Source organism: Priapulus caudatus, unplaced genomic scaffold (assembly GCF_000485595.1).
Source record: "Priapulus caudatus unplaced genomic scaffold, Priapulus_caudatus-5.0.1 Scaffold1155, whole genome shotgun sequence".
Classification (NCBI taxonomy): Eukaryota; Metazoa; Priapulida; class Priapulimorpha; order Priapulimorphida; family Priapulidae; genus Priapulus; species Priapulus caudatus.
Window position 1 is genome coordinate 65,154 of NW_014578216.1, and position 17,339 is coordinate 82,492.

The 17,339-nt window shown below is 45.9% G+C and overlaps 2 protein-coding genes across 3 annotated transcripts in view; one reads left to right on the forward strand and one right to left on the reverse strand.

Annotated features, from left to right (window-relative positions):
* Nucleotides 1–607: 607 nt before the first annotated feature.
* Nucleotides 608–17,339, forward strand: part of LOC106815600 (PCNA-interacting partner-like) — a 19,078-nt gene continuing 2,346 nt past the window's right edge. The window contains exons 1-11 of one of the 2 annotated variants that reach the window (XM_014820082.1): nucleotides 610–652; nucleotides 2,668–2,796; nucleotides 3,161–3,342; nucleotides 3,562–3,734; nucleotides 3,933–4,182; nucleotides 4,636–4,824; nucleotides 7,447–7,611; nucleotides 8,185–8,339; nucleotides 8,679–8,838; nucleotides 10,510–10,682; nucleotides 11,874–11,958. In XM_014820082.1, the coding sequence (XP_014675568.1) occupies nucleotides 2,679–2,796; nucleotides 3,161–3,342; nucleotides 3,562–3,734; nucleotides 3,933–4,182; nucleotides 4,636–4,824; nucleotides 7,447–7,611; nucleotides 8,185–8,339; nucleotides 8,679–8,838; nucleotides 10,510–10,682; nucleotides 11,874–11,958 (1,650 nt within the window). In that variant the 5' untranslated portion in view covers nucleotides 610–652; nucleotides 2,668–2,678. Of the gene's footprint in view, nucleotides 653–2,667; nucleotides 2,797–3,160; nucleotides 3,343–3,561; nucleotides 4,183–4,635; nucleotides 4,825–7,446; nucleotides 7,612–8,184; nucleotides 8,340–8,678; nucleotides 8,839–10,509; nucleotides 10,683–11,873; nucleotides 11,959–17,339 lie in introns of both variants that reach the window. The other variant, XM_014820081.1, reaches the window with a different exon arrangement.
* Nucleotides 12,230–16,847, reverse strand: LOC106815601 (neurexin-4-like). Its single transcript, XM_014820083.1, has 5 exons — nucleotides 16,520–16,847; nucleotides 15,972–16,130; nucleotides 15,014–15,168; nucleotides 13,165–13,300; nucleotides 12,230–12,497 (listed from the first exon to the last, which is right to left on the reverse strand). Exons 1-5 carry the CDS (start codon nucleotides 16,749–16,751, stop codon nucleotides 12,313–12,315), a joined length of 867 nt encoding a protein of 288 aa, XP_014675569.1. The 5' UTR covers nucleotides 16,752–16,847; the 3' UTR covers nucleotides 12,230–12,312.

Consider the following 17,339-nt stretch of genomic DNA (forward strand, 5'->3'; position numbering starts at 1 on the left):
ATTAGATGAAGACCGGCCTTTTATAGCCGATCAGGTGATCGTCCTCCGCGGCCATTCTCTTTAGTTCTTCCAGGATCGCGTCTGAAATACATAATATGTTTAATGGAACGGATTTTTTACAAACGAATTTGAATAAGTGTGACAGTGTGGCCTCAACATTAGCATACGAGCGCGTAGATACAATAATGTAACCCAACAAGAGTAGGGGTTTCTACAACAAACCCAATCCCTACTCTTGTTGGATTACATTATTGTATCTAACGAGCGCGAGGTAGTTAGAGCGAACGTGCAGCAACAAAGTTCACAAGGAAACGTCGTGACACAGTTAACCGTATACCTAAATGTTACGATGGACTGATGTACAAACCGTCTCGGTACATCACACAGTGGCTCGCATAATTATTATTGTATTATTCATGACTGCTTCCTGCTTCATTATTATGCCTCCCTCGGCGGTACGGATGAGTGATCTGATCTGAGACACTGTTTTACAACTCACCAAGTTCGACAGGTACTACCACCTCATTTGTCGCTAGGTGGCGCTGTAAGCTCATAGTATCAAGATCACGCCGTGATCTGCGCCTACTACCAGGCCGTTTGCGGCGATTGCGACAGTTAGCGTCTTCCACGAGACTCATCACCTGAGCAGAAGGTAAGGATACATCTTATAAGCACTATATCTGGGACTGACGTAGAGAAATGGTAGCATGCATATATGAACAACGCGCCCGGCTGGTAAATCATGTTTCAAGCTGCTTTCGGGGTTTGCATCTTCACGCGGGGTTTTCGGTCTACTCAACTTGCAAAAGAAGGTCTCACATAGGTGGTGGTACTACACTCCTACGCTGTGGTAAAACCCAGGCGTTTTGTTATGTGTAGATGTGGTTATAAGCCGGCTCCCACCGCTGCTTCCACAGACACTCGTAGACACACACACACACACACACACACACACACACACACACACACACACACACACAACTCAGGGTACGTTCTGGCAGTACCCTGAGTTACATAGACCCTCTCAGCACTAGTAGGCCATGATGTTGATATGATTTGTTGGCCGAAACTGACCCTTCTACTTCTATTCGCCTCTTTGCTGACGACACTGTTCTGTACCGCACCATCGTCAATAAGAGCGATCAGTTAGCCCTACAGAGTGTCCTTACTCGTACTGAGAAGTGGGCAACATCATGGGGTATGTCATTCAATGCAGAAAAATGTAAAATTCTTCGCATTACTCGCTCCAAATCACCCTTGACTTTTACTTACTCGCTGTATCATAAATATCTATCTCTTTCCCCTACTTACAAATATTTGGGTGTTATTATTAGTAATGATCTTTGCTGGAATGCCCACGTTGACTACTTGTAAGAAAGCATCCCGATCCTTCGGCATGTTTATTGTTACGGCGTAATCTTAGCTTTGCTGACTCTGAAACTCGGTCCCGAGCTTTTAAAACTATGGTTCTGCCCATATTAGAATATGCTTCGCCAGCCTGGTGCCTCTATAGACTTCAGAACTGCTCTAAATTAGACACCATTTAGCATAAAGCTGCGAGATGTGTTTCCAGAAACTATGATGATAGTGTTGATGTTGTTTTGGCTCGTCTTGAATGGCCTCCTCTTCGTGTCCTCTTTCTTCATTCAAAACTCATAACTTTCTATGAAATTTATCATGGTGAGATGAAAATTGGCATTCCCTCTTGCTTAATGAAGCCTGTTCGCTGCACCCGCTCATCTGAGCGTGTTCACTGTTTTCGGCATGTACAAACTTCTAAGGATCCTTTTAAGTTTAGCTTCTTTGTCTCTGTGATTCCGTATTGGAATTCACTGCCTTTATCCTTAGTAAATGGCAAATTTACAACCTTTTTCGCTGCTATCCGCAGTGTGGATCTACCAACTTGATCCACTTCTCTCTCCATCTTCATTATAGTCCCCAGGACTTTTGAAGATTAACACTTATATGAGGTTAGTAGGTCTCGGGGGAGAGATAGTGATCTGCTAGATGGTGCATTATTAGTATAAATAAGTTGTGGATATAGAAATCAGTTAACCCTAACCCTAATCCTAACCCTAACCCTAACCCTATCCCTAATTCTAAAATAAAACAAAATTAGCCAAAAATAATAAAAAATAAAATAAACAAGAGACAAAATTAGCCAATCAGAGCCGTCCCCTGGCGTATCACTATCTCTCCCCTGTGCAAAATTTCCCCCCCCACGTATATATATATATAGTTAAACTGTTTGCGTATAGGCCTATGCTTAGCTAATCTGACAGGGGTGCTAAACTTAACTAGGATTGGGCCTTATCATTACTCTCACTCTCAGAGCTTTCTTGAATCGATTCGTTTGAATCTAATAAAACCTGCTTTTTACTAACGTGCCCTTCTTGCTCCTAGAATTGGAAAAGAGGAAGAGAGAGAGTGAGAGAGTTGATAAATCACCTTATAAATACAATAAGGCTATATCAGATTAAGTGTTCTATGTACCAACCAATCAAACAATAATAAAGTCACCGATACCGATACACTCAGTAAATTTCAAGTTACTTCTGTTTCTGTGCTTTCTTCCCTGTTACTAGCATACGGGTGCCGAGCCTTGTTGGAGTGATTTTTTTAAAGCTAGATATCACGATTTTATAATCCTGTATAACATGATTATAGGCAGACGAAAAATGGGATCGGAAGGAAAATCGAGTGAGCGTGGAACAGCAGATGCCTATTTTTTATCCAGTTCCTGCATGGACAAAAACATTCTGACTCTTGTCCTCGACAAACTAAGATGTGTAGCAGGTAGTGATATATGGATGATGAAGTGCTAAGGGTACCATGTACCATTTAATATAATAAAAAACACAATATAATATATAATACATTCATGGACCATAGTTCCTTCCATGGAATTCATACATCCATTCCATTTCCATACATATACATATGGTTTCTGCAGCTGAATACGTCTTTGTGATATAGTCAATGTTTAGAATATTGGCTTTGGACATGTCTGTTAATAAAATTTAAATAACCTCGTGAGAAGTGCCCAGAAGATAAGTTGCTACCGTTGCTATGCTCTGCCGTTACTTTATTCCAGTAATTAAATTGGTTGATTATACTGTAAAAGTGGATGCATAGTAATATTAATCTCACCTTCCTATAGCCGATGGCAACACGTTGGTGGCCAGCCTTGATACATGCTATCGGCTCACTGTATATCAGACTGCAACTGGACTGTGTCTAGACTGGGCGAGACGGCATGGACTACCATCCAAGAAGTTACTTCTGAACAAGCATGATGCATTGGTGGCCTTACAGTTGTGCCTGGCTCAAAAAAGCAAAGACGTAAGTAACATTGTGCATTGCTAACCATATAATAACCCATATAATAACCCATTGTCTTTAGTGGGACATTTTCACTTTGGAGCACGCATCTCTGCTGTACCACTTTGCTGCTGGACATTTGTAATTTTTTTTTATTTACAAATATACGAGAGTGGAGAGTGTGAAATGGAAAATGGAAAGGCTTTGGAAGGTAGAATAATGGTTGCGCATAATTTTCAGGAAGGAGGTGACTTTCACGTGGAGCTGAGTAGGGTGTTGGAACTAGAGCGCCACCTGACGATGGCCGCCACGGCCGCATGTACATCACGCCGGAGACCTGCCCTCCCATGTAGTACTACTGTTAACACACACAGAAAAACAGGAATCTCAGATTGCTCCAGTGACAGTGATAGGTCAGAGCCATCCTCGGTCGTAGAAGCTGATAGGTCAGAGCCAACCTCAGCCATGGAAGCTGATAGGTCAGAGCCATCCCCGGCCATGGAAGCTGATAGGTCAGAGCCATCCCCGGCCATGGAAGCTGATAGGTCAGAGCCATCCCCGGCCGTGGAAGCTGATAGGTCAGAGCCATCCCCGGCCGTGGAAGCTGATAGGTCAGAGCCATCCCCGGCCGTAGAAGCTGATAGGTCAGAGCCATCCCTGGCCGGGGTAGCTGATAGGTTGGAGCTGGAATCGGCACGTAAGAGCTACTACAGGTTCCTCGACGAATGTGACGTTGTTGATGAGAGGGGGCTGCTGGCATTCCTAATGGATAAATCTATGAGTGGTGCTGCCGAGGATGATGAGTGCTGTCACAATCGCAAGCCCTTGCTGTTTGTCGGGATTCCACAGTGTCCAATACAGGTGACATGCTCTTTTCTCATCAGAATGTCCATTTACTTACTTATTTTCTAACGTACTTATTTACTTACGTACTTGAGTTGCTTGCGTTCTTGCTTGTTTATTTGTTTGATTGTTTGCTTATGTGCTTGCTTGCTTGTTTGCTTGTTTGTTTGCTTACTTACTCACAAATGTACTCATTTACTTAATTGGCTTCATTCTTAGGGGAACATAGAATAGCGTGAGGGTGTCCAACTTATCCCAATAAGTCAGTAAGTACTACCTGCTGGCTTATTGGGATAAGTTAAATAGGTCATCAAGTTGCAGGTTCCTCTTTTACCACCTTTTTTTACAACTCCCGCAGTGTTCTCTCTTTTTTATTTCGATTCCCTTCAATCTCGTTCCCCTGTTGTTATCTCTTTCTCTTTAAATAATACAGTGGCGGTAACACTACATTATTTTACATTTCCTTTTCAGCGCGCTTTTATATCGATGCTTTGCCGAAACAGACGAGTATACAATGTCACCGTGGAGACGTCCCTCGACGCCAGTCTCCGCGAAGGAGAGGTAGTGTCGCCGGAGATAAGCATAGATGCGGGTCGGTTAGAGGAGATTCTTGTTGCTCCCGTGGAGCCCTCTGGTGACAAGCCTTCGGCGGCAACCGAGGTGAAGAACACATTAACGTTATGTAGCGCCACCTACCATGGCTACTACAACTGTGGTGTTCGTATCCGGATGACTACCCCCTGGAGAACTACCCCCAGGACAACTACTACCCGGACAATTACCCCCCTAGGACAACTCTCACCCGGACAACTGCCACCCCGACAACTACCCCCCTAGGGTTAGGGTTAGGGTTGTCCTAGGGGGGAATTGTCCTAGGGTGGTAGTTGTCATAGGGAGGTAATTGTCCGGGTGGTAGTTGTCCAGGGGGTAGTTGTCCAGGGGGTAGTTGTCCTAGAATCGTGGTGTTGAATATAAATTAAAAAGAGGCGGCGCCATCTATCATAGGTTATTTTTAGCTCAGCTGACGAAGTCAGATGCAGCTTGTAGAATCGCATAATTGTCCGTCCGTGCGTTTGTGCGTCCGTGCGTTCGTGCGTCCGTCCGTCCGTCCGTCCGTGCGTCTGTGAACAGTTGGGCACAAATCTTAACCGCTCGACGTACAGTCTTGATATTTGAGACGTCGGGGGGGATCGCGAAAAGGACTCGTGATGTCGAATTTGGGGGTCAAGAGTCAAAGGTCAAGATGTGTCGATGGAGGGAGAATATTTCCCCCTTAACTTAAGGTATAAGAGGAAATACGGAATTGCGGGACAAATCTCAACGGCTTGACCTACGCTCTTAATATTTGATGTATAGTGTGATGGGGAGGAAACCCATCACCAGTGCGAAATTGGAGGTCACAGGTCAAAGGGCAGTGGGGGAAAGGTCAGATATCAGATATTTTCTGAGGACATGGTCTAATGGACCGAGTGCAAAACATTTTTGTTTCAGCGCTGACCTAACGTTTTTATCACTTTATTGAAAGGACCGTGAAATCTACTTTCTGCTGACGTGCGAAGAGTAAGTGTCTGATAACCTTTTGACCTCCAAAACCAGGGGTTAAACATGGATTTGTTGACTGACTACAACTCTCGTATTCATGCTGTTTGTGCACAGGGCGGGCGTGCGGTGTACCGGTACTTGTGTGTTGCAGATGAGCATTTGACCGGCATTTACAGCAAGTTATCGGCAATAATAGGCGAAATAGAGTAGAGAAACATTAAGACTTTGGTAGTAAATACATTTCGTGTTTACTTTTTTTTATTTTATTGAGACGTTCCAAGTGCCTGTGATATAGCTCTAGAACTATAGCCTAGCTTCCGCTCCTGCGGCGGAGCGGAGAGCTATAGTTCTAGAGCTACCTGTGACATAGCTCTAGTACTATAGTTCGCGTAAAGTTGCCTGCGGCAACTAGAGCTATTGAGGTTAGCCATTTACTAATCGCTAGATAGATGGCGCGCGTGCACTGTCCGCTATCACTGCTAAACAATGGCGTCTAGTTACGAAGGAAAACCCGTAAATGAATTGAAATCAGAGTTGCAAAGTAGAGGTGCAAAGACATCTGGGAGGAAGTCTGATCTGATAGAAAAGTAAATTAATTAACCTACCTGCTCTCTAAAGTAGCACGTACACGTACGTGCGTGCGTGCGTGCGTGTGCACGTACACGTGCGGGAGTGCGTGCGTGCGTGCGTGCGTATGCACGTACATGTGCGTGCGTGCGAGCGTGCGTGCGTGCGTGTGCACGTACACGTGCGTGCGTGCGTGTGCGTGCGTGCGTGCGTGTGTACGTACACGTGCGTGAATGCGTGCGTGTGCACGTACACGTGCGGGCGTGCGTGCGCACGTACACGTACTTGCATCAAGAGCTAATAATACCTATATTATTATTAGCTATTAGGTATTATTAGCTCTTGCTTGCATGCGTGTGCAAGTGCATGTGCGTGCATGCGTGTGTGTGCACGTACACGTGCGTGCGTGCGTGCGTGTGTACGTACACGTGCATGCGTGTGCACGTACACGTGCGTTTGTGTGCACGTACACGTTCGTGCGTGCGTGCGTGCGTGTGCACGTACACGTGCGCGCGTGCGTGGGTGCGTCTACACGTACACGTGCGTGCGTATGCACGTACATGTGCGTGCGTGCGTGTGCACTTACACGTGCGTGCGTGCGTGGGTGCGTGTGCACGTACAAGCTGTATCTTTATTACTGTACTACCAGTAGGTATAGCAAAGCCTATCATAGATTTTAGATCTGTATTAGTAGTATCCTAGATGTATGCTCTGAGCGCGAACGTGATGGCAGGAGGGCGCACTTGATTCGGTTGCCAGTGAGTTTATAAGAAGAATACCTGGCTACAGTACACGTCAGTTGAGTGCTGTCGCTCTGCGGCACTTGTTTGTACAGTTGTTAATTAACATGAGTGGCTTCGTTTAGCTAGCGTTACAGAGGTTCATAGCCATATCTTGCTTAGTCTCTTACACTATGAGATGCAGAGGCTGTATCTGACTCAGCCTCTGACATTACACTGCATTCTCTGCTTCAACGCATCATATTCTGTAAAAAAACAGGTGCTCATAAAAGTACATTGTAACATATGAAGCCATTACTTTACACATTCCTAATAATATCCCTATGTTGAATGCAATTTTCCAAATAACTAAATCACTATTGCATCTATATAAAAATAGTAAAAACAATATTTAAGCAATAATTTTTTTTTAAATGAAATGAAATGCTTTCAGGCTTATGTCATGAAAATTTTGATTGGCTATCTACGTCTGCTCATCAACTCTAGAGATGAGATGTCATTGGCTTGTATCATCAATGTACCGGAGAGAGGAATCAACCACGCAGCTTTCACGGAGTTGAAACGACTGGCACGAAAACGGGGAATGCCGTTATTCCAGGTGCACCTAACAAAATAATATATAAAACAATTGTTGGGGTTAGGAGATTGTAGAAATGTGCTAGGTTATTATAAACTGCCTGTACACCCATGCTAAAACTGCTTTTGGCAAAATCAACTATGTAGGTCTTGCCATAGCAGCAATTGTTGTACTTTATATGTACTTTATGTGGTGATGTCAAATTTGGCTACCTGTGCCCCATATTAAATCGTATTGATCTTATGAAATATATATTCGACTTACTGAGGAAATGGTAGTCTAAAAGGATATGCTATGGCAATAAAGTTGCTTTTGCGCATGGTTGCCGAGTACCTATTTACAGTAGTTTATAATACACGTTGAGTGCACACCAAATGTAATTAACAGTGAATGTAAGAAGACCCGACAACATCATGAATGAAACTGCTATTGTAATTCTTACCTGTTTATCGATAAACCCACGTTGGGATTGTGCACAGCTAGTTTACAAGTGGTGTCCGATTACTGTGAGTTTCGATTTATTTCCATAGTTTATATTTGTTGTATCAATCACCATAGTAACAGTCAATAAGCGTTTGTTGTTTCAATCACCAGACAGTGACATCGTACGTGATGCGTGTACGCCTTGGTGGGAAGAGCTATGCTCCGGAGCAGTGCTGCCCTCTCTATCCACATATTTCGGCCCTCAGCGATTTCATCTGCCTTCTGAACAAAATGCAGACGATTCTGGAAGAGGAGCAGGATACCGGGTAATCTAGTAATGTTAAAACAGAAACTTGCGGTTAAGCAAGGAATGCCAGTAAGTGCTCAGATTGTTGGAAAAAAATGAGAAATCATCAATTTACCACTTAAAACCTGCATGAAATGAGGGTATGATCTTATGTACCCAGTGTTAATTGCTCACGTTTGTTAATTGCTTAACTGCAGTGGGTAATGTAGTGTCTATATTATGTTTAATGTATCATATATATATATATATAATATAATATCGTAATAAGCATCGCAACGTTATAACATGTTAGTAACATAAATTTTATTACAGTTTTTATCTTACTTTGACAATGATAATAATGATGATGTCATTTCAGAAGGGCCATCCAGACGTTAATCTCCGTCGTTAAGAATGCACTTCTCAAGTCAAAACATAACACACTCGGGGCAAGTGGTATAGATGGCGCTGTCAGTCGGCTGCGAACTCTCGCCCAAACAGCAACACAGAGACTGGCCGAGGGACAGCTGGATGATAAGGTATCGAATCGCCATCAGCGGCTCATGCAAAATTGGTTTAAGGCCCCCTTTGAGCCCGATACACTGACTCTGTTCAACGCTTGTGCCTGTGGCGCCAGTTAAAGTGTGTATTGCGAGTTTTTTGGCTCAGAAAAACTAAATATAGCTGAATATAGCCTCATCTGACAGTGGAAATATCACTGATTATACCAACATTCAAAACACCAAGATTTTATGCAGTTATAGCATAGAAAAATTGATTTGACCACATCATACCACCATTAAATTTTATCGTGTCCCGACTCTCAAAATCACAAATGGCGTCTTTGAACAAGTGCACATAATTAAAACAAAAGGGTGTGCAATTCTGTTTGGTAAATATTATTGAGTTTTTATGTCAATAATTCAGAGCACTTTCAGTCATTGTCATTCCCGTGTCACTATCTGACTGGCAATCCACAAGCTTCTCTAATAACAGACTTTACGTGGCATTAGTACTACACTGCTGTTACGCCAGTATGAACGTCTGTGTTTACACTCTGACCCGATTTCTACGGTGCGACGGTATGCATTACTGCACCGTGATAGATGTCTCACGCTACCGCGAGAAAGTTCGAGAGATGGCAACGGTAAACAGAAACAGAACGCAAAATTGTAATCGTGCATGATTTCATTGGATTTGGTGAATATGAAGGTTCTAAGACATTTTATCGTTACTCTACACAATTCCTGTTACTCAAGCAATAACGGTAGGTATCATGAAAGTGGGGAAAACATTGGAAAATTCTCGCAATACACGCTTTAATAGGAAATTACCATTTTCAAAAGCGTATCACTTTTCAAACTTATCGTTTCATTCACCAATCACAGTAGAGTTGATAAAGACGTGTAACTCTGAAATGGTGATTACATTATGACGCAAGTCAGTAAATTACGAGTTCCGATGGTATGAAATTGCCCGAAATTTTATGACCCTGGCATAATGAGGCGCATACTTTTTAACAACCTTTCTTATATGGGACAAAAAGGAGATGACGGGCAAGGAGGTAACATGAGTGGGACAGCCACGGTGTTTCGTTGCCGTCAATATCGTGCGATTATCGGGGGTGCCACGGCGAGTAATACTAGCCGCACACTATCCGACCCGAGTGCGATCGGGAGGCTTACGATTGGATCGAGAGGCTTTAGTTTGGCTCGGGAGGCTTAAGTTTGGCTCGGGAGGTCATTTTGGCCCGATTCGAATTTTGAATCGGGAGCAGATCGGGTCGGATAGTGTGCGAGGGCTTACGACGCGACTCGGATAGTGTGCGTGGCCATCCGACCCGATCGGCGAGCGCTGAAGAAAATTGACCAATCACAGAGCAGCGCCATGGGAACCGCATTCAAATGGAATTGCATTCGAACCATGGGAAACACTCCCGACCTTTAGTACACGCTAAATCCGCTTGGAACGCCACGAGAGTGCCATGGTTTGTGCCAACTTTGAGTCGGACAGTGTGCAGTGGCCTCCCGATCGATCGGGAGCGGGTCGTATAGTGTGCGGGGGCTTAGTGCTGTGCACAGTGCAAGATCGGATAGTGTGCGGCTAGCATAAGACGGTCAACTACAGCACTGGGCGTCGATCGTACAGCGAGAATCAAACGGCCGTAGTGTTTATGTAGTCACGCGGACGTCTCGCTCGACACATTACAGCTCGACATTCCCGAGAGAATATGCGGTCACCGCAACGTCATCGCGTTACGCGAGCTCCTCGACGACGCAGCCTCCCTGCCGGTCGCCGACGGCAACCGCGCAGACGTGCTCACCGGTGGCGTCGCGAGTCAGTCGACGCCGATACACCTGCCCTCGCTGATGTCGCAGTTCAGGTAAGTCTCTGCGGGCAGCATAGACGTGAGTGTTTAGCCAGCTATGCAGTGTTGGAAATAACCCCCCGCCTCCTGTCTAGAGGCTGGTAACTGTTGAGCAGGATGGGCTCATTTTTATGGATTTTACTATAGTTTATATAGTAGGAATCAAAATTTTCGAAAACTAGGACTGGCTGAGTTTTCAGACTATTTTCCAAGACTGTTCTATATTTCCGAATTGGCTGCGATCAAAGGTTTGGTGTTCATTACCATAGGCGGTACGAGATCTCTGTCGTAGAAGGTCTTGTTAAGTGTCTTAGTGTCATGGTTCTTGATTGGTTTACTGAGACAATGCTTAATTGGTTGCACTGGTTGTTCCCACATGTTTTTTTCTTCATATTCTTCTTGTGTTTCTTTAAGTTGTAATGGTAGGCAGCGTCAGAGCTTGTGTGAAATAATATGTGGCAGAGTGCTTTGATTACCTCCGTTGCAACAGAGTTGCAGGGAGGTAATGTAATCGCTCTCGTGTGTGTGTTCGTGTGTGTGTTCGTGTGTGTGTGTAGCCAGCAGCGAGCCAGCTGTTATACACACGCTCAACCGATCGATCGATTCAGCACCAGCTCGCCTTAGAGGCTTAGGGTGTCCAGTCAGCAGCAGCTTGCCTTAGGGCGTCCAGTCAGCAGCAGCCAGCAGCGAGCCAGCTGTTATACACATGTATACATGTTACACGCTCGCGGAGGTATGCACTCTCTTTGAGTGCCCTCTGTCTAGTTAATTGAATGTTATGCACGTCTGAACCTGCCCAACAATGTCATAAGAATCCTAGGACTTCGGTGATACTTTGGTGATTTATGATACAATCGTTAAAATTCGATAAGCGTATAATTTTTTGGGAGAATTTTATTTGTAAACTCCTAACACGACAGCAAAGTTTATGCGGGATATGGGATGCAGCAGCAAGTGGTCTCCAGATAATAACAGCTAATTATTGTTATCAGGAGCAAGCTAATAATGAATAAACCAAGGAGTAAGAGTAATTATATAAACTTATAAAGTTTATATAAAGAGTTAATATAAGTTTATATAAAGTTATATAAAGTAGTCCTGATAAAGATTAAGATAATCATCTTTTATTGCGATCTTACTCGTATATAATATAATGTACCATATTATGCCAGGAATATGATTTGCTGTAACACTCTTGTCTTGCAGGTCGCCAGATGTTTGCAGCCCAGACGAGAACGAAATGCCTCTCGCACAGAGACTTGCTGAAAGTGACCACCAGGTGACAGCACAGGTGAGCAGGATTGTCTTGATTAGCAGTCAGAGGCAAGTCAGAGAGAGAGGGCGAGAGATACAACGTGCGCGCGAGATGGAAAGAGCGAGAGAGAGAGAGAGAGAGAGAGAGACTGAGATATACAGCGTATGTGTGAGAGAGAAACAGCAAGAGAGAGTGAGAGAAAGAGAGAGAGAGAGCAAGATGTAGCGTGTACGTGAGAGAGAAACATCGAGAGCGAGTGAGAAAGAGAGAGAGAGAGAGAGAGAGAGAGAGAGAGAGAGAGAGAGAGGAAGAGAGAGAGAGAAAGAGAGCAAGAGCGAGTCGGAGTGACAGGGGAGAGGAGGGCAGAGAGCAGTTACATGCTGCGTGCTTCTATCTGTGCCAGCACGTTAGTTTGCTCAGGTAGTGGTATCCTATCTCGGCCTTATCACCCGTGTCGCCTAGGACGATGGCGCTCACAGGTAGTGCGGCGATGTCCCTGAGCATCCCATTGTCCACCCGCCACACGGCATCGTTGTTGTCGCAGTTACATGTCGTTGCGTTATTGGCGCAGTTGCCTGTGAAGCAAGGGACGAAAGGCAGCGGTGAGAGACTTACGTGTCGCGTGGCGACATTTACGCGAAATTGAGCAAGGCTGTGCGAAGTGCGAGCGCTTCTTTCCTCAGACAGCATACACGCGTGTTGCATGGCGATATTTGCGCGTGCCAGTTTTGGCACGAAGTCGAACACTGCTCTTCTTGTTCTCGCAAATTTTTGCATGCGCGAATAATAGCCGCGCAACACACGAGTGTATGGTTGACTTTACATACGACATTAGCCTCGCCCGTAGTTGTTAGTCACTGCATTCACACTGCGTAAAGCCTAGCACAGACCTGCGACCTTTTCATGCAACTCGACAGCGATTCTAGAATCGCTGTAAAAATTGCTGTGAAATAGCTACGTTTGCGGGAACGTGCAACTGCAACCCTTTGGCCTTAGCAATTCTGGTCGCTTGCGACGAGTTGCAAGAAATCAAACTTTTAATTTTGAGCGACTTGTTGCCCCCAATTGTGCTAGAGTTGCTTCGAAATCGGATGTGTGCGCACACACGGTGACACATCGACCGATCGCTTGCGGTTGCAGGTTGCAGCGACGAGCAACCAAAAATTGCAGGTCTGCGCTAGGCTTAAGAAAGCACGCAAGCTAACCACCAGCGTCTGCTCAAAGTCGTTTCGATCTACTTACCGGCGGCGCCGCACGCGCACTGGTCGGAGCCGGGGTGGGCCCCGCCCCAGTAGTGCTGCGGCCTCCCGTCCCACGATGCCCACCATCCATACCGCGTGCTGGACGACTTCATGAGGACCGCCGAGTAACATTTATACTGAAGCAAAGAAAGCATGCGTGATAAAGAGCTCTGGATTGGTTCCGTGGGGTGCAGAGCAACTGCCACTACCCAGTGCAGATTTGCCTAGCTTATAATAATAATAAAGCGGACAGAGTCCCGAGACAAGTGCTGTGGTGGGCAATGAGGAAGCTTGGGACAGACGAGTGGATCATGAGGTTGGTGCAGGGCATGTACACCAACACTCGTAGTCGTGTGCGTGTCGGTGGTGGTTTCTCAGAGGAGTTTGAGGTAAAGGTGGGAGTTCATCAAGGGTTGGTGCTGAGCCCCCTCCTGTTCATCATGGTACTGGAGGCCCTTTCACGGCAGTTCCGTGCTGGCGTCCCCTGGGAAGATCTCTACGCCGATGACTTGGTGATTATAGCCGATTTCTTGGAAGAATGCATGGCAAGGCTGGAAGTGTGGAAGCTGGCATGGAGGAGAAGGGCCTCAGAGTGAATATGGGCAAGACGAAGATCATGATTTGTGGTGCTGAACTTGACCTCGGGGTGCAGATTGGGCAGGACAAACTGGAGGTGGTACCCTCCTTCTGCTACCTTGGTGATACTCTCTCGGCGGGTGGTGGCTGTGAATTAGCCACTATCATTAGAGCAAAGACCGCCTGGGGGAAGTTTCGGAAGCTGCTTCCTGTCCTGACATCTCGACATCTGTCCCTCAGGCCTCGTGGTCATGTGTATGGCACCTGTGTCCGCAGCGCCATGCTGCACGGGAGCGAGACATGGGCAATGAAATCTGCTGACTTGCAACGCCTCCGGTGTAATTACAGGGCAATGATCAGATGGATCTGCATTCTGCAATGTCACAATCGTGGATTTTGCCCCTTCAAATGAGCTGCTGGGCAGACTGGGTATCCTGGACCTTGATGTCGTATTACGTGAGAGAAGACTCCGCTGGTATGGCCATGTTCAGCGCTCCATCGGTGCCATCAAGACAGTGGGTGAAGTTCAAGTTGTTGGTGTAAGGAGACGTGGCAGGCCGAAGATGTCTTGGAAGGAGGTTGTGAAGAAGGATAGGGAACAGTGGAATCTCTCCGCTGTAGACCCCTTGGATCGTGTCATATGGAGAGCAAGCGTGAGAGCTGCCAAAACTGGACCGAGCCAGATTCCTGGAGTGGGTTCTACTGATGTGGATTTAAACCCTTGAGTCCATTATAAAATAAAGAAACCGAAAACAACAACAACAACAACAACATAATTAGATGACGTGAGGCTGTAGTGTGAGCCTAAAGGTTGTTACCGTCTCTATTGTCCCTGCGGTATCGCACTTAATAGAGATAACACACCTGTGCATGTGTGAATAATTGGTAAAACGTGAGCTATTTTATATATACTGTGTGTGTGTGTGTGTGTGTGCGTGCGTGTGTGCGTAAGCGTGTGCGTGTGCACGCGCGCGCGCGTGTGTGTGAGTATGTGTGTGTGCGTGTGCGTGCGTGTGTGCGTATGTGTATGTGCGTGAACGTGTGTGCGTGTGCGTGCGTGTGTGCGTATGTGTATGTGCGTGAACGTGTGCGTGTGTGAGTGCATCTGACTGTGTGTGTATTTGTGTGAGTGTGCGCGTGCGCGTGCGCGTTTTTGCGTTATCAATATGGCGCAAAGAGAAAATAGCATTGTAAACTGACGGCGGAATGGTGAGTTATCGCGGGAGTTGTCGGACCGCTCCTTTACAGTAGCTGTTCTCGATCACACCGCTTACCTGGATCCACTGCTCGCACTTGTGTGCAGTGGCCATGACCGCTCGTATGTCGTGCATGGGCACCTCGTAGCTGACGTTGTACACGTAGGAGCCGGGCGATTCCTTCCCTTTCACCACCACGTCTCTGGAGGAGTCGTGCGTGAACGCCGTCGTTCCTGAAGCACGAGCAACGGTCAGGGTTAGGGTCTGGGATAGTGTTTGGATTAAGTTAGATATAGTGTCAGGGTTAGGGTTAGTGTTAGGATTAAGGTGGATTAAGGTATTAGGATTAAGGTGTTAGGATTAAGCGATGAATAGTAGTATGATCAGGGTTAGGGTCAGAGATAGTGTTAGGGTTAAGTTATGTATAGTGTTAGGGTTAGGTTAGTAATAATGTTAGGGTTACGTTGTACGTATAGCCTTAGGGCTAGGTTAGTAATAGTGTTAGGGTTGGGGTTAGGGTTAAGTAATGAATAGTATTTCTGTTAGGGTTAGGTTAGGAAAAGTGTTAGGGTTAAGTAAGGGATAGTAATATATATAGGGTTAGGCTAGAATTAGTTGTAGGACTTCGTGAGGGGTAGTATTAGGTTAAGGGCAGTGTTAGGGTTAGGGTTAGGGTTAGGGTGAGGATAGTGTTAGGGTTAGGTTAGGTATAGTGTTATGTTTAGGGCTATGATTAGGCATGTGTGACGTATACACCTCAGCTGGGCTGTATGTATGCAATGATTAGATCCATTACCCCATCCCATATCGGATCGACGCGATTATTGTTCTATACCATTCGTTTACTACAAGCTTGGCACTGAATAACTAGTTTTCAACGTTCATCAGGGTTAGGCTCTGCCAGGTTCTCCTAACTCTGTAAAGCTGAGAAACCAGCTCACCTTAAGCTCAGGTTGGTTTAGGTTATGGATTGGGTTTGGATTATGGTGACGAAGATTTAGGTACAGGATTCCTAATGTATGATTGAGCCAGGTACCTGTTGCTAGGTCGCAGTTGACTTCGAACGGAGGCCTCCCATGTCCTGGTCCGTCAAGGTCGAGGTAGTACAGACCATTCTCCGTGAAGCCAGCCTTCTTGATCTCCTGGCAATTTCTAAAGGAATGTCTGATTGGTCCGCATGTAGTTCCACACCTTCCTGGGAGCCATGCGAAATGATCGGCGTTACATTGCAGTTTCTACGGAAACTTGCTAGACGTAGTTCGTTAGTAGTGATCAAGCATCAGCAAGTTGGTCTAATTAATCATTAGCAATCGATAATGGCAATCAATGGCATTCAATAATGACAATCATTTGGTGGTATCATGAATACATCTACATCCTGAATATGAAAGATCGCTGTACCAGCTGCCGTGGCAACGTTCCCATTTCTGAACCTTCTAAACGCAGCACTAGATGCGCTAGAAATCAGTAGCATGAGTCGACATGATTAATAATGCTTTCTGATAACTGGTTTCACGTGTTTCGTGTACGGATGTGTCGACGGTGGCGTTCTACGTGTGCCCTACTGCTACCTCTCGCACTCACCGATTTTTGCCGATGCGTTGGCCAGCGATTCCAGCTGCTGTGCCACCTCTTCTGCGATCTGCTGCTTGAGTTCAGTGCACCCTAGTGGCGCTTGTGGTGAGAATCCGGCAGGATAGTTGACCACCTGTGTGCAGTTGACCATCGCTGGTGATGCTAGTGCTGACACCGGGGTGTCTGTCCCGTGTGCCACGGAGGCAGCAGCCGCGAGCAGCAGGAAGAATACTGAAGCCATGCTGATGTAGATGCCTCACGTCCTCCTCTTTCTTTCTCTCTCTTTCTGTCACACACACACACACACACTCTCTCTCTCTCTTTCTGTCTCTCGCTCTCTCGCTCTCTCGCGCTCTTTCTTTTTCTCTGTCTCTCTCTCTCTCTCTCTCTCTCTGTCTCTGTCTCTGTCTCTTTCTCTCTCGCTCTTTCTCTCGCTCGCTTGGTCTCTCTCTTTCTATCTGCAATCAGGTGCAGATGTTGACTGCTGCCGTGAGCTGTGTGACTAGAAACACGCAGCAAGGCTATGCGTTGACCGATGTGACGGTGTCGGATGATGGGATGCTAGTTCTGTGCGAGACAGATGAATTGTATGCACAGTCTGCTACGTCTCACCCAAATATATAGCGGCTTTTCTGCCCCGCGGCAGCGCATCCGCCTGCCGTATCAGCACTGTCACTCCAGTGTCACCCTGCCACGCAGACAGGACGTGATAACGTTGGTGATTAGACCACAAGCACTTGGAATCAAGTCAGTTGGTAGTGTAAATGTGATCACCGTTTTGACACTGAATATTTATATATATATGTTTATATGTATATCATATGTGATA